Genomic DNA, 26,243 nt, shown 5'->3' with positions numbered 1-26,243 from the left:
TGAGCCGCCCTCTTGGAATGTTCAATTTGCCACTGCCGCGCGATGTGCGTTAGCAATCTAGGCTCTATTGCATCTATGAAATAAAACATGGCGACCAACTAATTTGAATACGAGGGGAGCGAAAAATGTTGTTGGAATCATCCACAAGTAAATCCATGATGTCCAACTTGCAGAATAGTGTTAAGCAGCCTTTAAAATATACATTTATCACAAAAATGAATTGTCCCCCAAAACATTAAGTGTTCATAGCAATATCTGCCTAACTATTTGAACTATAACATAGGTGTGAAATCATAAAAAAATGTTCTTGCACATTTCTAAAAGATTATCTACAATGTAGCTAATTGGGAAGTATCGTAAGCGATACAATCAAAGAATTTAAGATTTGACTTTTAAACTTATAGGTGCAAGTTTTTGCTGTTGATTATGCTGGAGACCTCGTCGCACTGCCGGGGTAAGTGAGTCAATAATTGTATTGCAGTCTTATCAACTTTTATTTAGATAAAAGTTAAATAATAAAACTTGGCCTACGAGAACATGAGGCCGCCTTTATCTCCCTTTAATTGAAGAAAATATTTATGCCATACATAGCTGGCGAATTGTTTGAATCACCAGTGACAAAACTTTTTGAAGAGTGTCATTACTTATTAAATACGAAAAAGGCAAATTTCATTTTAATAAAACTCTTCAGCATAAATTTATTACTGACCATAAAAATTATATGATATCACCGTTTTACTATCATATTTAAGAATACAATAAATCTGACTAAACTGTTAATATATTTTCATCAAGTATTAAATCATCACTTCACATTATAAAAAATAGAACTTTAAAAGTCCTACAAAGCAAGTCTTCGTTCAATAGCCAACACGATAAACTAGTAAACTCGTAAAAATGAGTTATGTTTCTCTTGAATATCACTAAGACGCTAACATTCTCCAACTTTAAATTACAATATAAAAACGTGCTTTCCGTAAAGGTTACACCATGACTTGCTAATGTGAATTTTTGTCATCCTAACAACGCTGCCAAGAAACTTTGCACTAAAAAGTAATTTAGATAAGTTTATTTAAAGCAAGACACCAGCTCTGTGGCGTTCACTCTGGTTAAAAGTTCCATGCAACATTTCAATACTGTTTAGCTCAGTATCGATTTCGTGTATATATTCACATCTTGCATTAAAGTGCCTCTTTCAACAAGAAGTTTTAATTACAATGTTGATTTTAGATGTGATTTCCAATGTATCTGTGAACAATTTTTTTGTGCAATAATAAAATGTAATATTTGTGGTTTATGTTTAAAATTAAAATATAAAAAAGTTCTCACCATATTTTGCTTTTGGCAATTAAAACCGCAACCATGAGAGTGAACGTTAAAAATGAAGATGCACAGAGAGAATGGAAGAAGAAATTATTTGATTAAACAGAGAAAGTTGTTAAATAAATATCTTTCTAAACAGTCTAAACGTAGGCGTATTTTTAATTTAAAATATACGTTGAAGAGGTATAAATACATATACACAGTAAATGTTAAATTTTGCTGAAATTATAGCTAACCAAAATTGATATATCAGAACAAATAAAGTATATGCAGAAACGTTATTGCCAACACTTAATCCCAAAGCATTCCTCTCCTTATTGTTTAGTTATATTTCATTTTGCATATCGTGGCACTAAAATATTTCTACACAACTTACTAGTTTTTAATATGCTAAATTAAAATCCGAAGTGTTCCCGCTCTCTAGACTCGCATTTTTTTGATAATTTGCTTGATATTTTTACTTAATTCTCGAATTTTGACGGTGGTCCGCCATTTTAAAATTTGGTTTTTCCAAAATTAACATTCACTCAGGATGACATTTCGTCGATGAAATTTTGCATCATCATTTGTAAACAATTGGCTATTTAATAGAGTTAAATAAAGCTGTCGTAAACTTGCAGGAAATAATTATTGTAGTTTAGCAGTTTGTTAGATTAGAAATCGGGAAGCAAAACGCATCATCACAATTTGGGAAGCTCGAAGATTCAGAAACCATAGCGAAAGACGCTTTAGGAAATTAACACGACTAGGCTAGATGAGTAAACAATTTTTATCTTGATATTTTCATCATAAATACGTAATAGTTTACTTATCATTTTATATAAATAAGACCAATGTAACTTAGAATAAACGCATTAGACATTAGAACACAGTAGAAAACAGAAATCTTTGGAGAACATCAGACCATCAAAACAGAAAAACGGGAAGATCATCGGTATATCAAATGTGATTTGTAAACAGTTCTATTAAAATCAGTTGAAACTTATCGTGAATTGTGAATTGTTGGGCGAAGCAAGAGAGGCACTCACCAACAAAGCATGTCTTCCTGTAACTGCATTTGTGTTATTCATTTTTGGGGGGAAAGGGGAGCAAAACGTTTAACAACAGAAACTTTGTCAAAATAATTTAAAGAAGGAGGGAGTGGTTAAGCTTTGCGAGATTCATTCAAAGAGTTTACAGACGTTGCTCAAAAATCGCTTTAATTTTTTAGCGAGTCGGAGACTTTCGATTTTGATAATATCCCCCAAAATTTTGTTTATCATGTTCAATGTCATCGAAATTTTACTGATAAAAACCAATATCGAAAGAGCCAAAAAAAAACACTCCGTAATGGTTCTCGTAGGCGTTCCATTTGTGAAACAACACAAATAAAGAGAATTTAGTGAACACGTCTAAACCGCAAAAGTACGTCGAACAACCTGGCAATCATGTGGAACGTCTTATCAAAGCAGTAGCTAGTCAAATATTTTTCAAACAATTTGCGTGGCGTGCAAACGTCCTGGTCCAATATGCATAACAAATAAGATGGCAATTTTCATCTTTTTTGAAAAATGTTGTGTTTTGCATTAGAGTGTGTGTTTGCGTTTGCGTGAGAATTACCATTCTTAAAATTTGCAATTGATGAGTCTATATAGATCACAAAGGAACGAACTGAGCAAATTTTATCAGTAGCTCAAACAGAGTCCGCAGGAAAGTTAGAAAAAGCAGCGCAACTAAGAAAAAATAAAACTATTCTGTTGCACATTCGCGACAGATACTGCGCTGCGATTGAGGCGAGATACCATGAAAGAACTACGTTGAATGCCTTGATCGAAAACCGACACACATTGGGACAACGTTGTTTAATGGTGCATTTGACGAACACGCGAAACCCTGGCCAATACGAAAGTATCCAGAATTCTAACGAAAATTTGGCAAATGAGACTGATAATACGACTGAAAGAGATGGTTTAACTGAAGGTTCAAATAATCAAGCGACGATGGAAATTGTAAACGAAGGAAATATTAATGGCAATGTCATGAGTGACAACAGTGCGACGACGGTTCATTTTAAATCAAATATGCCGAAGCTTCCTAAGCTGGAGCTTCTGAAATATGGTGCAAGTTTACGGAGTGGAGTTCGTTTTGGGAACTGTATGATTCTGCGATTCACAATAATCCAAACATTTTAAAGGTAAACAAATTCAACTACCTGAAATCGCTTCGCGAGGGAAACGCAGCGAGTCCATTAAGGATCTAGCATTAACTAATGCCAATTACGACTCTGCTGTAAGAATCTTGAACGATCTCTTTGGGAAAACCCAGCTAACCATAGCCGCTCACACGGATGACATTTTATAGATTCAAGCTTGTGCCAATGTTACAACTAGCCAAGTAAGATACATATACGATAAAGTAAGCGTTCAATTACGAGGATTATCGAGTCTTGGCGTTTCTCTTGAACAATATAGTAGTATGCCTATCGCGATTATTATGACTAAATTACCTAGTGACATTCGTCTACAAATTGCCCGAAAATTGTCGGGAGACGTATGGAAAAATGATGTGTTGTTGGATACAATAAAAACTGAGTTGGAGGCACGGGAGATAAATGCAGGAGTGCAATCAAGTCCACAGCCACAGCATGGAAAGAATTCAGGAGGTCAGCACCAAACACCCAGAATACCTACGGCGAACGCCTTTTCGACTCAAGATACTTCAGGTAAACATATTCCATGTGTTTATTGTATGGAGCCACACTTTTCGGCATCGTGTTAATATAGAGTTACCAATTTCAATGATCGCAAGAGTATATTGCATGAGGAGAGACAATAGCTATTTTGTATGCCTGCGAATCGGGCATCTCAGTAAGATTTGCGAGTCAAACAATAATTGCAGACGTTGTCATGGGGCTCATCATCAATCGATTTGTGAAGTAACCATTGAACTAAATAGATGGAAGGCTACCTCAGTCGATATTTTGAAGCCAGTAGCGCCCAGTCTTTCCACGCAAAGTAAACACCCGGCCAATAGTAGCGAACGAAAAAATAACTTGTACGAACTACGAAGCTCCGAAAACAAAACAAAATCCTTTTTTTTTATTTGGCAAACGAAATTTTCAAAAGAAACTTAACATCAAGCATACACAATTTTCGACCATTAGTTTTTGTAAAGGAAGCTATAGCTAACCATAACTAGCATTTTGCTAGAGTTATATTGTGTTTTTTGTGTGTCTGTAAACATAACAAAAAGTTAAAAATTAAAACGTTTTTATTCCAAAGGAGCCACTATTATGCGCAAGATACTTATGAACATCATAAAACATAAAAAAGCGAATTAAATTTTGAACAAACATCAGTTTTGGAAATTTATTTTTATCCGAAACCATTATTATTAGTTCGACGTACAAATTGAGAGAAAAATACAATTTTTAGTACTAACTTACACGAGATTTGCTTTTAAAAGATAAATTAAACTATACCCATCACATGTTAGATGACTTTGCACCAGCGAAGGAAATCCTCCCAAAGCGTTTCATTTTATATATATCGAATAATTTTTTCGCCTTTCATAACTTCAGTTAATTTAGCTTTGTGAAAAACATGCATACGTGCTACCGGATTTCGAACATCATTTTTACAAAAACTGTTTTCTGTAAAATGGTTTAAATATAAATCCCGAAATATTCCAAGGAGAAACTCATGTAAATTATTGGATGCATCCAGTTGAATTTTTTTCGAAATAAACTAGTACTTGATGCAATGTTTTCGATGTGTATAAAATAAACGTTGTCATTATTTTTCACCGTTTCCACCCTTGATAGTTATCATTTCAAAATGCGTATTCAGTGGAAAGCATCATAATTGACTGAATTAAGACCAAGCCCCATCACTCTTAATGCCACAATATTTTTCTACGTTTATTCTTTGAGCAAAATCAGACAGAGTCTTCGGTAAAAACATGTTTCTTTAACAAATCTCGCGTACCCTGTAGCTTCACGCGTGTGATACACGTAAAATGACGCGTGTCTGGAGGTCAAATTTGGCTTTACAAATTATTTGGCTATTCTATTACAGGTAACCTTCTATATATTATAGTTCAATGGAAGTAACTAAGTCAAGTTTTACGCCTCCTCAACAAAAGAATGGAGATGACTCCAAACTTTCCATTAATGGAAAAAACCCAGCTGAAATCAAGGAAGGAAACAACGTTCGAACAGCGACTATGAATGATGGAGACAATAAGTTAACGACGAATACGACAAAAGTGTGTAATCAAGTTCTACATACAGCTATTACATACGCTAATAGCGGAAATGCTTCTATTTCGATACGAATTCATTAAGAAAAACGGCTTCGACTAGCTCCCATCAGAACAGAAGTTGTTAACATAAATAACTTTGATAACCAGCATTTTACAAAGAAAAATGCGACATGGCTCATTTGTCCTTGAAATGAAAGAATGGAAATCGACTTATAACAGCTGTTTGCTGCCCAAACATGTAATCCCCATTCACAACGATAATTGATCTCACCATTATCCTCTTCTGCAGGACTTGCAGCTTTCTGATACCATTGTACTCTCTGGACGACAGACGGACAGCAACATCGGCATTCTAATTGGAGCCGATTATTATTTCGATATCATGACAGGCGAGATTATTAGAAGTGAAGGTGGTCCTGTTGCGATTAATAGTTAATTTGGATGGATTATTCCTGGCAGACGAATAATTTTGAAACTAATTCAAAATTGTCAACGTTAATTTAATCATCGAAGATTATTTGTCAAAACAAGTTCTGTTCCCTGTCGAACAGAACTTGTTTTGACTAATAGTAATCTAGAGAACCCAAATTACATGAATTACATTGGTTTTGGGAGATCGAATCAATGGGAATCAAAGAATCCAACAAATCAATGGATCAAGAGTTTCTGAAGAATATACAATATCTGGAGGATGAAGGGAGATATGATGTGAATTTTCCTTGGAAGGTGGGTGATATTCCGGAATCAGACTGTTACGGCATGTGTTTGAAACGATTACACCAATATCTCGTCTTGATAAAGATAAATCCCTACTGCAATATTACGATACAATTATCAAAGATCAAGTTGAAGGAGCAATTATCAACTTTGTTCTTTTTGCCCATGAAACCGGTTATTTCTACCCCCATCATGGCGTACTTCGAGAACATAAGGAAACTACAAAACTTCGCGTGGTTTTTAATGGTTCGGCAAGAGCTACTAAGGAGGAACCGTCACTAAAAGATTGCCTCAAAAAGGGGGCCAAATTTTGTTCCATGCAACCAACTGAAAAAAGTTACTAAAGGAGGTGTAAGAGGCATGAACCCAATAGCCTTCTGTAAATCAGCAATGACAGTTCAAAATTTGTCTACCATAAATGTTCTGTAACTTTAACCAACTATTGTATAAGACATAGAATGTACATCATCAAGCACTCAAACATCACCACAGTGTTTGAAAGGAACACCTAAAAAAGCGAAGAAAGAAAACTATACAACCAAAAAAGATAAGAAGACTGCAATCAGCCTTAGGGGTTGCTAAAGAAGGAAAAACTGCAAGACAAGAAAAAGCACTGGATGATGCTCTTCAAAAGCTAACTGAGAACTTGGCAGCATTGGTAAGAATGCAAATAAAGTTACATAAGACACAAGCTAAAGGCAGAAGATACTCACCCCAGTTAACGTCGATGGCCATTTCATTATTTCATGCAAGTGGAAAAGCATATAGAATGCTCTCAAAAATCTTCATTTTACCATCAAAGACATCACTTCATCGGTATCTTGGTAAAATGCCCACTCAGCCTGGAATTACACAAGCATGCTTAAAAGTAATTAAGAAAAAGTAAATGAAATGTCCCCAATGGAAAAAGTGTGTACCTTATGTATGAATTAGATATCTTTAAAATGCAATTTGTCTCACAACCTGCAAGAAGATAAGATCATTTGTTGTGAAGTTTTTGGAGGAGGATATATAACAAACAGGGTTGGTAAGTCAGCCTTGGTCTTTATGATTCGCAGTATTTCTGGAAGTTGGAAACAACCAATAGGCTATTTCTTGGTGAATGAAGCATGTTCTAGGAACATCCTTGAAGATTTGATAAAAGAAGCAATTAAGAAGCTTGAAGGCATTGCCTTGAACTATGGATGTCGTGCGATTATGATTCAGACACATACGGTAATCAGCATAACTGTTGCTCGTATAATGAAAGCGACGACGAGCAACATTAAATTTATATATATTAGACTTTTTTGAACTTCTTCTATTTAAGAACACGTTCTGCTTCGAGCAAAAAAGCCATCGACGAAAATGACATTATGCGTGCATCTCTTATATTCTTCTTAAAACTGACATCCTGAATGATGTGAATTTTGCAAAATTTCAAAATGCCAGACCGCTGTCAAAATCATAGAAATTATAAATAGGACAAGAGGTGACATTGATGACGTTTTTAGGGAACGCGTGTATAGGGGAAAAATTTAGGTCCCGGATTAAAAAACGAAGTAAGCAAATGATGTTTTTGCCGTCTGCTTCGAGTATTGGATTCTATTTTATTATGTTTAGTAAGTTTTTTTGCTCTTTTGTACGAGCATCAAGAGAATTTGTCGTTTTAAAGCGTTAGTAATTGTTTTTTAGCGAGCTGTTATTTTGATTTTATGTTGTTTATAATCTCGGTATACTTTGTATGCTTAAATTAAACTATACGCAATAAAAACTTTTGTTATTCTTTTCTGTTTTCTGTTTTTACAACCCACATATACACATTGTTCAACCGTTTTTAATATTTTTCCGGTATGGATGACAAATATATGTTTTTTGAAGTCTGTTAGCAGTTGAATTAAAGACAAAAAAGGTCTTTTTATCAAGCAATGACTCACGGAGTTGTAATTTACTTAATGAGTACAAAAGCAACACAAACATGTTTTGCAAAATACCATCTAAAATTACTATAGAAAGGCAAGAATTATTCAACAAATAGATTGTTATAGTATTCATTATAGTATTTACGCATAATTTATAAAAAAGTCAAAAAATCCTAGTTTTCCACGGTAGCTTAACATCCGGGAATGAATTTTGCCCCACACAAAACGCGTACCATATTTTGAACTATAGATTATATTACGATGCCACCTCTGGTCTTATTTATAATCTCTATGGTCAAAATTGCAGAATTAAGTAAAAATATCAGCAAATTATAAGAAAACTGCCGGCCTAGAGAGCGGGAACTCTTCTGATTTGAATTCATCGTATTCAAATCTGGTAAGTTGCGTAAAAATATTTTTGTCCCGCGATATGCACAATGAAAATGAACAATATCGCTACATGGCCTATTAAAAAATTAATTCGTTTAGAATAGCAATTGACATGAATGTGATACTTTCTTTTTGCAGTCGCGGTGGCGTTGCTGTTTTGGATCTATCTAAAGGTATATCTTGTGTTGGCAAAATAATACGACAGAGTAAATGGGATTGCTCAGCTATCGAATGGAATCCACATCAAAATTACCGTTGTCAACTTGCTTCCACAGTAAGTAAATGTATACAATGCAGGAAATTGAGAAGGAATAGTGGCGTTCCCTAAGAAGGGATTGATTGATAGTTTTCTAAATAATATCACTAATCTTCAACTTTGGTAAAATAGTAATCTTGAACTGCGCTTATTTTGCCTGATCTCAGATTTCCCCCGTTATCATTATCACATGGCGACGCATATGTGCGTTTAGGGTATTTTATACTATCCGAAAGAGCGATTTAGATGTGCTTTCTATTCTCTCTTGGAGGGCACTGCTTGGGGTGCGTGAAATACATATTAGTGGTGCGTCTGAATGGTAACATAGTGTGCAATAACTCTTTCATTTATACAACGCTCAATTGTCATAGTTTTTCGCTTTATTACTTTCTCCAGGTTTCGTGTGGGACGATAAAGTCGTCCTTTCCTACAACTAATTTATTATTTAGCAAATACATACTTCCTCAATTTCTTGTAGTATTGTATATGATATATCGCAAAAAAATCAAAGGGATGAACCAAATGGGTTAAGTCCTAACGTTGTGTTAATGTTAACAAAAGAATTCAGGAACAGACTGATTGAATGTTTCTTGATCGTAGGAGAATATGTTTTGACCAATTATAGGGAACTTTGGGAGCATGGATTGTTAGATTATAAGCTTATTTTTGGATTAGTATTGGTTTTACAATAAGCTAAAAACAACAACTCTGTATATAGACACACCTGATGTATGTAAAATCGTTCGATGTCACGAGTCTACTGATTTAATATTAACTCTAATAAATGAAGTACTTTATATTATTTAACACCCCCCTCCCTCATACGTATAAAACTGAATAACGCAGCTTAGTGCTTGATTTGAAGCCGGGCGGCGGCCATATTGGACTGTCCACTTTTTCAGTTTTTATATACGTTTTATATAACAAACTGCTACTCTCGCATTTATTTTGGATCATCTGTTTCACTCTTAGGACGAAAAATAATCATTATGATGACAAAACTGTAATAGAACGGTTTTAGGGGGAAATTCAAGTTCGGTAAATTTCATATAGAAATTTCTCCTGTTGTCAAAATATCATAATAAAAGATTTCGCATGATTTTGGATGGAGAAAATAACAAAAATGCATATTCCAGGAAAAATTCATTATAAAATATATACTAGAAGTGGACAGTCCAGACTCAGCCTGCTCATGAGAGTCTGTTATATAGTTAACTAAATCCCTAAAAGTGTTGCTCGATGTTTTTCAACTTTAACTTGAAATAATGTCTTCGTAAGAATGTCGGTTGTCATTTTTTCGCTTGGAACGTAACTGGTCTTTATTTTCTTGCTTTTCACTCTTTCTCGAATGAAGTGTAGTTTCGTATCAATGTGCTTTGATCGTTTATACATTATGGGATTGTGACACATTTCTATACCAGATTGGTTATCTTCTGCAATATTGGTTGGTTTCTTCATTAGCTAACCTAAATCTTTCATTAGTGCTCGTAGGTATATTGCTTCTTGTACAGCTGCCGCCATGGCTTGGTATTCTGCTTCGGTTGACGAAAGTGCTGCAGTTGCCTGTTTCTTCATATCCCAGCTGATCGCAGTTGTTATTTGATTGAACAGTATATACGAAATTCATTCCCCTCAAGGTCAGAATCGCAAAACATATAAATGTATTCAATAATTATACTATATTACTTATATAATTGACGCAAATTATCGAGATATGCAAAGATATATAAAATAAAATTTACAAGATTTTCCTTTCGCTACTCGGAGTTTCACATAGATGGACTATATATATATGTGAAGAAAATATACGACTACGAGATATGCAAAGATATATGTCGCTTTCAAGTAAATAACAAACCAAATTTTATACTGGGTTTTGACAAGTTTTTTCATAAATTGTACTTGCACAAGGGGAGAAGATATGCTATGCTAATATGGTATTCTTCAATAATAGCCTTAATAGGTAACATTATTAATCTACTACAAGTTCTATGTACAGTAAATCAGCTTATGTGTTGTATGAAAAATATCATTTGGTATTTGACCAAGTAAAATAATATGGCATCTGAGAACAGTGCCTATCAGGTTGTTAATTAAGAACAGACACTACATTTTTCTCTGATCACTGATGTAACACTTAGTCTGTTTCAGCACCTGAGTTTTACTTACAGTAGACCTCCTTTTTCAATACTCGTGTAGAAGTATACCAATTGCATAGTAAGTGGATGTGTCAATCCAGGATAAAGAGAGTCATAGATTATCACTTATTGTCCATTTGACTGAGCAAAAAGCCAGTGACCAAAAAGATTATGAAGCTGGATTATAGTAAATGGTTTGAACCTGGGAGTATCGTTATATGTTTGTAAATGATGATCGTCCAGGTTAATAAAGTCCTGAGAAGGACTGTTTTTGATGTTGTTGACTGACGTTTCGACAACCTTAGCGGTAGTCATCTTCAGAGTCAAATGAGGAGTAAACGTCAGGTTAGCCGTATTTGTTGTCTGGTTCTTACGTCATTGTATTGTGTGTACAGGAAATGTGCAGGAAATGTGTATTGTCATTGTGGATTAGTGTGAAGTGAAATATTTTATTTTTAGTTGTGATGTGTGATTTAGGTGTAACGTTTTTAGTTGTAGTGTGTGGGTGTCAATGGTGTATTGTCATTGTGAATTAGTTTGAAGTGTAATGTTTTAGTTGATCGTTTGTTTGTATTGTGAATAAGTCGTTTGTAAGGTGCCGGTAATTGCTGTGATCTGTTCAGGGGTTTGTTCCAAGTTGGTATACCAACTTTCTAATGTAAGCCGTTGTCTATAGTCAGTACTGTAAGTGATGCATTTTGCCGAGTCCCAGTCAATGTTGTGCTTTGTGATTCGGTGATGTTCGGCAATGTGATTAGTTTTGTCTTGTTTCTTAGTAGCTCGTTTGTGCTCAGTAAGTCTTATGTTTAAGTTCCTGCCAGTTTCCCCGATATAGGAGGCGTGGCAGTCGGAGCAGTTTATTTTGTAAACTGCACCTTGTCGTTCGTTGGGTTGTTCTTTGTCCTTTATGTTCGTTAGTACTTGTCGTAATGTTGTGATTGGTTTATGTGCGACACGTATGTTGTATGGTCGTAAGATACGCGAGATAGTCTCAGACGTACCTTTGATGTAAGGTATCGTTGCTGTTGTCACTGAGTTGTTCGTTTCGTTGGGTTCGTTGGGTTTGTAAGTGTTGCGTTTGATAAAGTCAGAGTTATAGTTGTTTTGTCAAAACACGTTTGAGATAGTTGTTTTCGTTTTGTAGAGCGTCCGGTGAATCACATATGATTTGTGCACGTCTTGTTAATGTTCTGATTGTGGTGGCTTTGTGTGATGTAGGGTTGTAAGATGATTGGTCTAGTAGTCGGTCAGTATGTGTTGGCTTGCGATAAACTGTTGTTCCTAGTTTTTGATTGTCATGTTTTACCAAACAGTCGAGAAAAGGAAGAGTTCCGTTTTCTTCGACATCTTTGGTAAATTGTATGTGGCTGTTCTGTTTGTTGATGTGAGTATGGAAGTCATCAATCTCGTCTGCATGTAGTGCTGTGATTGTGTCATCTACGTAGCGAAACCAAAAAGGTAGTGCATGTTTGTAAGTCATGAGTGCCCGTTCCTCTATAGATTGCATTACAATTTCAGCAACTACAACAGAAACGGGCGAGCCCATTGCTGTCCCATGTAATTGTTTGTAGTGTGTTCCTTTGTATTGGAAGTAAGTCGAGGTGAGGCAGAGCTCTAGTAACTCCATAATGTCTTCTGTCGGTAATGGCAGTACGTCCGTGGTGTTTGTAATGAGGGTTTTTGTACAAGTAAGTGCCAGATTAAGTGGAATACTGGTGAACAGTGATTTCACATCAAAAGACACTAGTATATAGTTGTCTGGTATTTGTATAGTGCACAGTTTTTAATGAAAGTTTCAGTGGATTGTGGCTTGTGTTTTGATTTGTTTGTTAGTGGTTGCAGTATGTTAGTCAAGTACTTTGAAAGTTCGTAAGTAGGCGAACCACAGAATGATACAATTGGTCGCATGGGTATTTGTGGTTTGTGAAGTTTTGGTAGTCCGTATAGTCTGGGTGGTCGTGGTACTGAACATCTGAGTCGATAGTAAATACGTTCAGATATAATGTTAGATTTTCTCATAGAGAAGATCTTGCTGTTAAGTTGCGTACTAGTGATGGTGTTGGGTCTCGTTTGAGTTGTTCGTACGTTTGTCTGTCGTTAAAGTGCGTCCATTTTGTTAAAGTAATCATTCCTGTCCATGACCACAGTCACGCGTCCTTTGTCTGCTGGTAAAATGACGATGTTGTTGTCGTGTTTTAGTCGTTTGAGTGCTTGTTGTTCGTCTTTTGTCAAGTTGTTGTCACGTATAGAGGACGATTGTAAAGTGGAGGCTATCCTGCTTCTGATCTCGTCTTTTGTTGTTTCTGACAAGTCTCTTTGATACGCTAGGACAGCCTCGACACTTGATACTATCGTCTCAGTCAGGATTTGTCTAGGTGTTATGGAATGTTTTAGTCCGTAAGATAGTAGTCGCGTTTCAGTTTCGTCTAATGGGCGGGAAGAAATATTCCTCACCCAGTTATCGTCATGTTTATGTCTTGCACGTGTTTTAGTTTGTTTTAAACGTTCAAGTTTTTGTTGTTGTTTGATTTGGTGTTGTGTCTCTGTCTTGTTTGCTCGTTTCTCTGCAATAGTTTGTATGGTAGAAAGTAAAGTATCACTTACTGTCGTTGGTATGAGTTCCTTCAGTTTGTTCAGTCTTTGTTCTTGTTGTTTGATGTAATAGTTGATTCGTCTGTGACAGTCGTTAATCCGTGCCCGTATCAGTCGTCTGCTGGTGGATTTAATAATCTGAATAGCCTCTTGTGTGTTCAACGGAGACTTAATTCTAAGTCCTGCCGGAACGAGACCAAAATCCTTGCAGCGGTGGTTGAACCAGAGTTGTTGGCGTATGCGTCTGACGTTGCTTGCAAAACGTATGTAGTCGTTAGCAAGTTGTTCGCTCTGTCGTCCAAATGATCGTAATAAAGTAAATGGTTTGAACCTGGGAGTATCGTTATATGTTTGTAAATGATGATCGTCCAGGTTAATAAAGTCCTGAGAAGGACTGTTTTTGATGTTGTTGACTGACGTTTCGACAACCTTAGCGGTAGTCATCTTCAGAGTCAAAAAAGGACGATCATCATTTACAAACATATAAGCTGGATTATATTAGACATTGGATTATCTATTATTGGTAAACCTTCCCCACTAAGTTGGTTTGATACAATCAGTGTATCCATTAGGCCACATGCTTCTAGGAATTGGTTTTTTAGAAGAATTTGTGCTGCATTGATGTGTTTGTCGTTTATTAGATCTCCTAAACTATGTATGTTGTTATCAACCAGAGATAAATTTATGTTTGTGTCAACATCTAAAACAGTGTCTGGAAGAAAACAGCTCACAATGTTCCCACATGGAGTAAACAAAGAGCCTTGTCATATTCAGGAAAGATCAACAGTGATAAAATGCCGAAAGACTGTTCATGATATTCATTTCATATTATAAAATCAGTAGTATGTCTAAGGTAAGGCCAAATAAGTTATGGCCTTTTTTTTCAATTCAAAGTACCTTTATAACAATGACATTTTTTAGGAATTTTTTAAGGTTAAAATGAAACCATTTGATGGACTGTTTCAATGTATTTTGCTAGATCCACCACTATATAAAAATGTAAATGAAGGGAAAAGATCTTCCCATCCATCGGGAAAATAATCATGCCTCAGACATATTGAAAGGCCATAAAAAACACATTTGGATTATGAGACATTGCACATTTACGGGTTAAAATTATGTATAAATATATTGGTATACACAGGTTATGTTCTTCTCTTCACATGTTTGCAGAGATGATAATCAGGGCTGGAAACAGACTAAGTGTTACATCAGTCATCAGAGAAAAATATAGTGTCTGGTCTTAATAACTTGATAGACACTGTTCTCAAATGCCATTTTATTTAACTTGGTCAAAATAATATTTTTCATACAACACGTAAACTGATTCACTGAACATAGAACTTGTAGTAGATTAATATTTATCTATTAAGGCTATTATTGAAGAATTACTAACATAGCATATCTTCTCCACCTGTACAATTACAATTAATAAAAAAAACCTGGTTTGTTATTTACTTAAAAGCGACATATATCTTTGTATATCTCGTAGTCGTATATTTTGTTCATATACATAGTCCATATATGTGAAACTCCGAGTAGCAATAGCAAAATCGTATCAATTTTATTTCATATATATTTGTATATGTCGATAATTTGCGTCAATTATATAAGTTATATAGTATAATTATTGAATACATTTATATGTTTTGCGATTCTGAATTTGAAGGGAATGAATTTCTAACATACTGTTCAATCAAATAACAACAACATCCTCCCAACGAAACTCCCAAACTAAACTGTACTCCTAAATTTAATATTCTCAGTGATAGTAAATGTCAGGTTTATCGCTTTATCTTGCTTCGTTGTTTGTGAAGCACTCGTTTCTTTTTTCCGAAGATATTGCAAAAACTCCTACTAGACTCTCAGCAGAAACCTTATTTTGAAGAATACTATCTAGCGATCACATATCTTAATACGTGCTTTGCTGCTTTCCAATGTGACGTGTCAGGTTTATCTGGGAATCTTGATAGCTGATTAACAATGTGAAGGATATCTGGACGGGTTTTTTTAGCAATAAATAGTAATGAACCAACTAAACTTCTGTATGTATAGCTTTGGATCGACTAACTTCTGGTTGTTTTTGCTTTTGATTAGCTTTAGTTTACTTCTCCAGGTGCTGCTGCTGCTTTACAATCACCCATATTGAATTGCTGAAGAGCAGATTCGATGTATTTCTTTTGATCAACAGTAACCTTGTCGTGAAATGGAAAAATTTGCATTTCTAAGAACCAGTTTAATGTGCCACGTCGTACATCTTGAAATTGACATTGCTTTGATTTGATTAACTTTGCTTTTTGGTTAACTGCTTTTTCACTCGTACCAGCCACTATAATATCGTCTACCCAAACTAATACGTATGAGAATGTTCCATCTTCCTTTCTTCCAAATAAACAATAATCGCTGCAGCTACTTTTAAAATTTTTCTTTAATAAGTAGACTAGCCAATGCTTTTTACCAATTCTTTGCTGCTTGTTTTTTACTCCATAGATTGATTTGTTTAGTTTGCAAACTTGCTTTCGTCCTGAGTTTGCTTTCTTGGTAAAACCTTCTGGTTGTTTTAGGTAGATTTCTTCTTCTATGTTGGAGTGAAGGTAAGCTGATTTAACATCCATCTGGCAAATATGTAGGTTTCGGGTTTACATGCTGGAGCGTAAAGGGTCTTTTCCACTCATCGCAAAATGCTCTTGCTGCGAGCTTGGGATGAGTATCAGCTCGCGCTGCCAATTTCCTCTCTTAGCTTTGCTTTATAATATATTACATGGCGGTTTGTTTTTGTTTACAATATGGCGGCCGCTGTCAATCGCCGTCTATTGTATTGAAGACGTCGTATGCGAAGATGCAAGGAGTATAGAAAGCGTTTTTGGTTTAGACTAATATTCGAAAGACGACAACAGCATGGGAAATACTTGAGATTGGTAAAAGAAATGAAAGAAGAAAACCACGAAAGCTATTTCGCCTACTTCAGAATGCTCCCTCGACATTTTGATTTTTTACTGTCTCTGGTCGCGCCTCTTATCACTAAATGCAGCACAAGAATGGATGCTATTTCTCCATCGCTGCGATTAACTTGCAGGCACTCGCCGCGAGCTTGCGAATACGTTTTGCGATGAGTGGAAAAGAGCGTTAAATATCGAAAAAGTCTAAGCCTTCGACTTGAGCATAACCCTTGGCACATATCTTGCTTTATATTTTTCGATTTGACCATCTGCTGTATTCTTTACTTTATATACCCATTTTCCTGGTAAGACTTGAATATTCTCTGGTTCGTTTACTATAGTCCATGTGTTATTTTCCATTAGTGAGTCATATTCCGCGTTCATCGCTTTTCTCCAGTTTTCTGCATGCGGTGTATTAATTGCTTCATGATGGCTCTTCTACGCTTTCTTCATTAGTTGTGTTGAATGTATAGTGTAATCCATACCTTCTGGTGGTCGCCCATTTCATCTTTCTCTTGGAAGCGAGATTCTCCCTCTGGGTTTTCTTCATCTTCTTCCTAATGTTGAGCAGTAGGTATCGCTACATTATTTCCTCCACTTCATCTTGAATCGGCTCGTTTGTTTTCTCATCTTATCATTGCTATTGCACTATCTTCTCCTTGATTTCTTTGGATCCGACTATCTTCATAATTCTGTAGTCGAGTTCTCAGTTCTGAGAAGTTAGCCGCTGGATTAAAACTTTCTTGTACCACAAAGTGTTCAAATTTTTCTGGAAGTCCATTAATGACTAAAGCATTAAATAATGTTTCTGATATATTGTCTCCAGCTTCGGTGAGTCGAGACATTAATTCTTGTCATCGTATAAAGTATTCAGATAACTTTTCATTTTCACTTAATTGTAATCGAGATATTTGGCGAAGTAGACTTACTACAGCTGGTTTTTCTACGTTAGAAAATCTTTGTTGCAGTAGTTGCTTCTCAATTTTCGAGGTAATCCTGATTCTCCTACGTACTCTTTGAATTTTTCTAATGTTTGTGCTTTCTTGCTCATGAAATGCATGTGCTTTCTTGTTTTCTCGCGCTTTTGCTCCGTCTCCGACACCATCTGGCGAATTGCAGTCATGTCGTATGTATAAATAACTGTTGTTGTCAAGAGCTAATGCAATATGACACAATACCGTGTTGTTTCTTTCTTGAATTTCGTCAATTTGTTGTTTTCTCTCTTGTACTTTTGTTTCCCATTCGGCCTTTTGCTCATTTGTAGCTTCGACTATAATGGTGTTACTTCTTGGGGTATGATTTCTCTCCCAATAAGTGCTTTATACAAACCTTTCGTTTGCATATATGCTGCGAACTTCGTGCTTCATGCCGGGTAAGTCTCGGCTGTTCCATCAAATACTAACCACTTTATTGTTTGACTATCCATAAATACTTTCCTGGGTAGTGCCCATAGCATGGCCAAATCACTCTGTTGCAACCACGTAAAGCTGAAAAGTTGCAATGGGACTCATGAAACAAAACTTATCTGAACGTGTTTGTTGTAGACAATGCTCTTTGTCTTATGAATTTATCATGAACCTTACCCAGGAGAAAACATAACCCTTGCGGAAAGATTATTTAATTATAGACTGTCTATGCTACTTTGAAATATTGAAAATTGTTTTTAAAAGGGTACTTCACGTTTAAGAGTGTTTCGAAAACTTGGAAACAAGATCTTCTGAATATACACACAGTTACTGTCCACGTATACACACATAATCAACCTGCAGCTGCACAGCAGTACAGACACCGGCATTGATGTAAGACACTGTCTGTAGTTTGTTTATGAGGTTTCAAAACAAAACTATAAACAGAATACAAAGCAAAGCACAAACCGACAAAAACAACAAGAAACCAGACGAAACAGTAAAAATCGTCACATTACCATACATAAACGGAACATCAGAAATGACTGCCAGACTTCTTCGACATTTAATATTAACGTCGCCCACAAACCTACACAAAAACTCAAATCATGTTTCACCAAACATAAAGACAAAACAACAATTCATGATACAACTGACGCGAGTTAGTCTATTACACCAAGTTATAGTACAATTGCCCTTAATTTATACAGTAAAATGAAGTAGTTCTGTTATTGTGATAAACTAAATAAGCGGAACTATGGGAAAATGGCTTGGCTACAAAAGACAAGAAAACTAAAACAACAATGATACATAAATGTATTGCAAGCCAAAGTGGACGAAAGTGTATTGGGTTTTAAAAATTGATAGTTCAGTGTAAAACTAAGGAAATTGATAGTCGAGAAAAAGAAATCGCATGTCGAGTTTTAGAAATTGACAGTCGAGAAAAAGAAATTGTATGTCGAGATTCGAGAAAAAGAAATCGTATGTCGCGATTTCTGTCTGTACAAGAGGTCAGCGGCTTCTAAGCCATTCTACTTTTCAAAAAATGGCGTCTGATGCGTCTGAAACGGAAGAGCTTGTTCGATTTCTTAATTTCCTCGATAAACTGTTTACTGATATAACACAGAGTCTTCGTGTTAATGATCCAGTTTTAATAGAATATAATAAAAATAAACGACATTTATATTCCAGTTATTGCAGCAATGTCTATTAAAGTACAACAACGCGAACTGACACGATTGGCGAACCTGATGCTACTGGTGAAATTATACAAAGACGTTCACTAGGTGCTCTTTTAGATGATCTGATGGAATACATGAAAATAGATTTAGGAAAAATAACAGAGGTTTTGGAAAATAATTTTAATCAAAATCTGACTCAGAGGGAAAGAATAATGAAAATGCTCCCTAGTACGGGGGGTAGGCCAGCGTATGATATAACCAAAGAACAAATCGAGCTATCGCGAGAGACAGGCATGAACTGGAAGAGTCTTGCCCCCTTTTTACAGGTATCAGAGGAAACCCTGTCACGTAGGAGGGAAGAATTTGGTATTGCACCAACTTATTCTCAAGTATCTGACAGTTGTTTGGACCAAACTATAGAAGAAATCCTGCAATTGACACCATATAGTGGAGAGACTTATGTGAAAGGAAGTTTGCATGCAAGGGTGTACTTGTTCAAAGATCACGAGTGAGGGAAAGTTTGCAACGTGTTGATCCTATAGGTCGAAGCTTGAGAAGAAGATATGCTATTTGTCGAAGAGTTTATAATGTTAAAGGACCCAAAAATTTATGGCATCTAGATTAAAATCACAAGCTTATATCATGGAGGATGGTTATACATGGTTGCATTCATGGATTTAGTCGAGCCATTATTTACTTAAAATGTTGCACTGATAATAAAGCATCAACAGTTTTGAATTTATTAAAGCAAGGTGTTGAAGATTTTGGATTGCCATCAAGAGTGAGAGGAGACCATGATGTTGAAAATTTTGAGGTGGCAAAATGTATGATTTCAAGTGTTCATAACCAGCGGATAGAAAGACTATGGGCTGAGGTCAACAGAGTTCTATCTGCACCTTACAAAGGAATCTTCAAACATTTGGAAGAGAATTCATTACTTGATTCATTGAATGAGGTGCATCTATTCTGTTTACAGTTCGTTTATCTACCTCGAATTAATGCTTCATTGGCTGAATTTGTTACCCATGGAATTACCATGGGCTCAGAACATGCTCTCACCAAACACCTATGGCTATGTGGCAAACAAACATGCTGTTGGAGTCAGACGAATCATCATTAATAAATTTTGAATTGTATGGAATAGATTTTGAAGGCCCATTTCCAGACATTATCACATCAAACAACTTTTGAAGAATGTTTTATGTAGTGCGGTGTTTGAAATGAAGATATGATCTTCACACTTTTGCTGGACAATTTAAGCAATTGTCTCATGAACCTGAAAAAATCAGGTGACTCAACGGGATTCGAACCCATGACCTCTGCGGTGCCGGTGCAGTGCTCTGACCAACTGAGCTATGAAGTCACACAGTGGTGAGCAGGTCAATTTTGTTGGACTCGACATGCGATTTCTTTTTCTCGACTATCAATTTCCTTAGTTTTACACTGAACTATCAATTTTTAAAACTCAATACACTTTTGTCCACTTTGGCTTGCCATAGAAAAGCAGACTTAAAAAATAACGTCTTGTAAATTCGAGATATTTTATGCAACAAAGTACAATTTACGGGGAAATTTCGAGTTTTTTCAATCTATTTGTACTTAATTCCTAAGTCATCGTTAAACCAGGCTTAGTATAGTGTCGAATTACTGCTGCAACTTGTAGGCTTGTTCTATGCTTTGTGTTAAAAAGCTCATGTGTTGAATTTACGCGATGTTGTTTTTTGAAGCATGTTTTTTCTTATAAAATCTTTCTGCTATTTTGTTTAGAGCAACCAGAAGATAGAACTGTGGACATGGGAAGATGGCGGAGGAAAGAAGCTGCAAGACTTGCGTGCTCATACACGATCTGTGAGGTATGGAAACAACAAGTAAACAGTCAATGATGATATCACCGTTTTTTATCCTGTTTGACAACAACCGTTTATTGTACACGTAGTTTTTTGGTACATTTGCATTAATCGACTTCTAATCAATCCGCTAAGGCTACGTTACACCATGCTCTACCAGGCTCATATTACTACCCAAAATTTTATGCCAAATTTTGGTAAAGCTTTACTCGTTTCAGAAAAGAAACTTTTATTGGTTAAAGGGGAATGGCAACCAATTTTTTTTCACTACCAATAAATATTTATTTGAATTTTATATGACATCGTAATTCTTTGTAGAACTCTCCTTAAATCACTTTGAATATAAATAAAATTGAAGAAAGGAATTTAAAAGCAAGCTATTATGGAAATGTGCATGACGTCACAACAGGGAATTAATTGTTTTAGAAAAAGTAAATTTTTTTGTCGGGATTTTTTTCATTGCTGGTATTAAAGCAATAAACCGGACACTACATGGCTATATGTTAACATATATACACAAGACTTGTATTTGCGAGGAACGCTTACCCTGTTGTGACGTCATTTTGCTAAAACACAAATAAATTAGCATAATAAAAATCTTTACAAGATGGCGACGAACATGCTATGATTAAAATCAAAAAAGAGACGAATTATTCCACCCAAACGAAAGCGATGACAAATTTTTGGTGTTTTTTTTCATATTTAGGGGTAATGTACTGTAATAATTATAAAAAAAATATTGCCATTTCCCTTTAAAAATCATAATGATATGTTAATGTGATCTGTGCGACGCAGATCATGTCAGATTTTCTAGACAAATGTTTCTTTATAAATACTGTGTGTAACTGTGTGAATTAACATGTTTTGTTTCCTTTTAAATTTTAAACTTAATTTTTTACGGTGTATGTTTAAATGGCAGAAATGATACAATTGATCTCAATTTCTCTGTAGTGGTTTGTTATCAGATGTAGATAATAATTTACCTGTAGATGAGCTTTTAACTGCTATCATTCTCGTAAATTTCAGAGCAAATCTGCATTATTTAAATATTTTTTACACATGACTCAGACAAATTTTATGATAATTTAAGACAATTTTTTGAATATAGGTATGAATACAATTATCCCTCATTGGATGATATAATAATGATATGACAGTATTGTTTTAAATAGGATAGGCTGCCCAACTTTTTGTTATATTTTTGTGTTAAATGACTATCAAAAATATTGATTTCTACATCAATAAATAATGGTAATCCTTCATATTTTACATATGGCTGGAGCATATCTGCTTGTAACTAATAACTACGTGTTTCCGAAAGCGGAAAACAGGGAAAGACTTCAAACTTTAAATTGCCTCATACTTAAAATGAAATTGATCGAGGTTAAAGGTAATTGTCTTCAAACTACAAATTATGTGTCGACATCTTTGTCTTGGCGAAATTTATATGGAAAAATGTAAATTGTTGGTGCAAAAATTAGTGTAATCAAGTAATAATGAAAAATATTGCTCAGTGAGAATTTAAAAAACTTTCAAAAACCGATAAATTTTTAATTTTTGGTCTTCAACTTCTTGTAGTACAACCTATTATCAGAGGTTTTTCGTATTCCTGAATTGTTTTCAACACAAATAAGATTGTGATGATATAGCATATGTTATGTCTCATCGCCTTGTGGAAATTTTTGTCAATTTTTTTGTTATTCACTCACAAACCCGCCCAGAATAGTATCTTCTGCCCTCAATGAATCGTTACTCAAGCATTGTTATTCTTATGAATAATGAATAGTTTTGAGCCATTTCTGTTTAGATCTATTTTATTTCCATTTTGGTGTGTTTTTCTCAGTTGCTTAAATTGGTCGAGGTTTGATCCAAGGTTGTTGGCAACGTGCTCTTTCGACAGCTTTATATATCTCTGGGATTTAAGGTACGGGAATTAGGTTTTATTAAGAAATAAAGGATGTTTTCTGTGTTTGCACATGCTTATGCAAACCGAGGAGACCTTTGGGAGAACTCGTCAGCAGATCAGTGCAAACCCGGGACCGAAGGTCAAGGGTTGCCATGAGGGTTCGAAAAAGACAACGTTTTAATTTTACTCGAGTTGCAAATTCTCTTTGTCTGATTGATTGTTTTGATTGATTTGGTCGGTTGACTTCAAATGTGTTTTGCACTTGCTAATGCAAACACGGCCTAGACCAATCACTGCACGCGTTTTATTGTTTTCATTTTATAACTTGTTTTCAAAAACTAAGCGTAAGTTTATTTTTGCATGAGTACTGTGCTTTTCCAACAAATCTTTGTTAATTTTATTTTCATTTTTTGTCTGTACCATGTACGACACTCATTAATCATTGAACTCTTTGTTTTGACTGGATACAGCTCAAACAATGTGATTTTTAAGGAATATTGAGATCGTTTCGTTCCTATGACACCGTTTCTCTGTTTTATTGACAATAGTCAAAACTAAATAACTCAATGTATGAAACAAATGCAAGCTTTGTAAACGATCGCAAACATCATTTTTGTCTTGTTTGGACGAATATTTTATAAAACTTGATGCGCTCTTTTTGTATATAATACAGCTCGGTATACTCTAATCATAATACTTTAGTAAGAAGAATGCTAAAGCAAAATGTATTTTCTCGCGGATCTTAAATGTATTGCTAGCCTTATCGGTATTGATTATATCAAGGTCGTGATAACAGTCAACATTATAAATAAAAAATGTTGTGAAAGAAAGATAATAAAGTTAAAGGCTGGCAATATGTACGCACTGCATACATAAGCTGCATACACTGCACCTTTTTTGTCGGAATTGTGCTAATGCCTATCTTTTGCCAATGGGAAATGTTTCGCGAAGTAGAAAGGGTACAGCTATGGTCCCGGAAGTAACCGGAGCTCTTACCCGTGTCAATTAGTTTCCAGTAAACAGGGCACGCGCGTGTCAACAGGAAACTAAGTAAGATTGCTTGTCACTGGTGAACTTAATGAATCGGAAATGAGGCAGGGGATTATTTGAAGAAAAAGATTGCTTGTTATTGGTAAAAGAATACAAGTATTGTTTCTTTCTTTGCTGATATAGAAAAGAGTTTACAATTTTAAAAGTGGCTAGTTTTCTTCTTACAATAAAAGCGAAAAATGGCTTTAAAGGCTTACATTAAACTAGCAGAAAAGTACGAAGAGTACGAAGAGTACGAGACTTTAGGGGAACGTCATAAAATTATACAAGATAGAGTGTTAAAGTTTTATACCAAAAAAATAGGGTACATATATTACCATGTATTGTTGCTCAAGACTGTTTTTGCTGCAATGTTAATCATCCTTCCCAAAGACGGTATGAATGTTTGATGCTGCCAAGCAATGTGAGAATATTATTTTACTTTGAGAATGCTACATTAGAAATTGATCAATAAGATGTAATGAAATCGTTCTTTGATAGTTTAAGTGACCTAAGTCAAAACGTACACCGGTTAGACTTGATCAAGTATACGTGCAAGGACTGGAGAAACATACTTTTCACGCAGCAAAAAGAGCAACTGAAACATGAGATAATGAACTTTTTCAGCAAGATTTATTAATTTTTACTTTATTAATCAGTCATTAAACAGCTAATGAAGCTTGTAATAAAGACTCTAAAAATATGGTGGTTAATACCTATTTGTACTAACCTAGCGCATGTACTTTGCTATTCAGTATGATACTTCGAAATAGAAAGACAGGAACCGAAACCATAATAAAGGGTTTTGTTGCACATGAAGGGTTTTTTTTACATTATAAACAACAGTTGATTTTAATTTATTCAATATCGAAATATTAATATAATCCAAAGGTTCTCATAACAAAAATTCATTGATCACATTTAATCATCTTCATCATTGACAGTGTCAGTAAAGCCTTATCCTTTTAAGTCTGTTAATAAGGAACTTTCTCTTGTCAACGGCTGCTTCCATAGCTTCCTGTGGATAAAAGTCTTCGTTTTCTATAAACCCTTTCTTTGTATGCATTATTGATAGATTTTTTTTCAATCGGTTTATACACGTAAGACGTTGCATGTAAATGCTTTCTAGTTCTTTTTGTAGTTTTGGCAGAATGTTAGATTATGCTTGATCATCAGCTGACTGCTCATCTAGACACCCGTTCAAATGGCTTTCTTTCATCTCATCAAAACCTGCATTACTTCTTTCCCTTTCCTCTTCTATCAATGGGGTCCAAGAATCAGTTTCAGTTTTACCATCCCTTTCTGTTGACATCAAACTTTCAGATTCATCTGTGGAACTTGTCGAAGCATTGTATTTAGTCTGTATATCCTGACTGCTGCGTCAGATTGAGATACATTTACATACAGATATACACTAGGTGCCAAAAAAATGAGTCCAGTTCCAATATTGGAAAAATTTGTGGGAGAAAATGTGTCTTTTGAAATATATAGTTACAGTAGCCACTTGAAAATGCGCAGTGAGACCTGAAATTGTCTCCAACAATTGTTTGCAAGATATTTCACAATATCTAAGCGCATGGGCAGTACATTGGGAAATGTCTAAAAATTTAAGTGAAGAAGTTAGAGGACAAATTGTTGCTCTCACTAACGAAGGTTACTCACAACGAAATGTTGCTGCAAAGCTGGGAGTGTCCAAAGGAGCTGTGCAGCGAACCGTGGAAACATTTAAAAAGACGCAATGTTATTCCAGCTTACCAAAACCTGGGAGAGCACGTATAACGACAAAAAAAGAAGATCAGTTCATAAAGCTAAGTTCTTTGCGCAACAGACGAGCAACTGCTAGCAACATTCAATCGTCAATTAACGCCACCCGAGAAAAAGCAATCAGCAAAACAACAGTAAGAAGGAGATTGGCTGCAAGTGGTCTGAAAGGAAGAGTTGCAGCTTCCAAGCCATTGCTTTGCCCGATAAATAAGACGACGTTTTATCATTTGCCGACGCAAACAGTGTGATGTTGATATGTCTGTTTTTTTGTCAACCATTTATGAAGCAGAAAAAAATGTAAGTTTAACCATTGTCGGGTCATCGTAACGGTTTTTATTATGCATAGGTATTAACAATTTTATTTTTACAAGCTTCATTAGCTGTTTATTTACTGATTAATGAAGTAAAAATTAATAAATCTTGTTGAAAAAGTTCACTGTCTCATGTTTCAGTCGGTCTTTTTGCCGCGTGAAAAATACGTTTCTCCAGTCGTTGCACGTATACTTGATCAATTTTAACCTGTTTACTTTTAGACGAAGGTCGCTTAAACTATCGAAGAACGATTTCTATACATCTTCTTCATCAATTTCCAATGTAGCATTGTCAAAGTAA

General features: G+C 35.3%; 1 protein-coding gene across 1 annotated transcript in view; it reads left to right on the top strand.

Moving 5' to 3' along the window:
• Positions 1–26,243, top strand: part of LOC124437623 (GATOR complex protein WDR59-like) — a 67,141-nt gene that overhangs the window by 4,603 nt on the left and 36,295 nt on the right. The window contains exons 3-6 of the mRNA XM_046987591.1: positions 405–454; positions 8,712–8,847; positions 20,853–20,938; positions 22,776–22,856. Of these exons, the coding sequence (XP_046843547.1) occupies positions 405–454; positions 8,712–8,847; positions 20,853–20,938; positions 22,776–22,856 (353 nt within the window). The remainder of the gene's footprint in view (positions 1–404; positions 455–8,711; positions 8,848–20,852; positions 20,939–22,775; positions 22,857–26,243) is intronic.

Source organism: Xenia sp. Carnegie-2017, unplaced genomic scaffold, assembly GCF_021976095.1.
Source record: "Xenia sp. Carnegie-2017 unplaced genomic scaffold, XeniaSp_v1 HiC_scaffold_16, whole genome shotgun sequence".
NCBI lineage: Eukaryota > Metazoa > Cnidaria > Anthozoa > Malacalcyonacea > Xeniidae > Xenia > Xenia sp. Carnegie-2017.
Note: the sequence above shows the minus strand (reverse complement) of the source record. Positions and strands in the feature narration are given on the sequence as shown.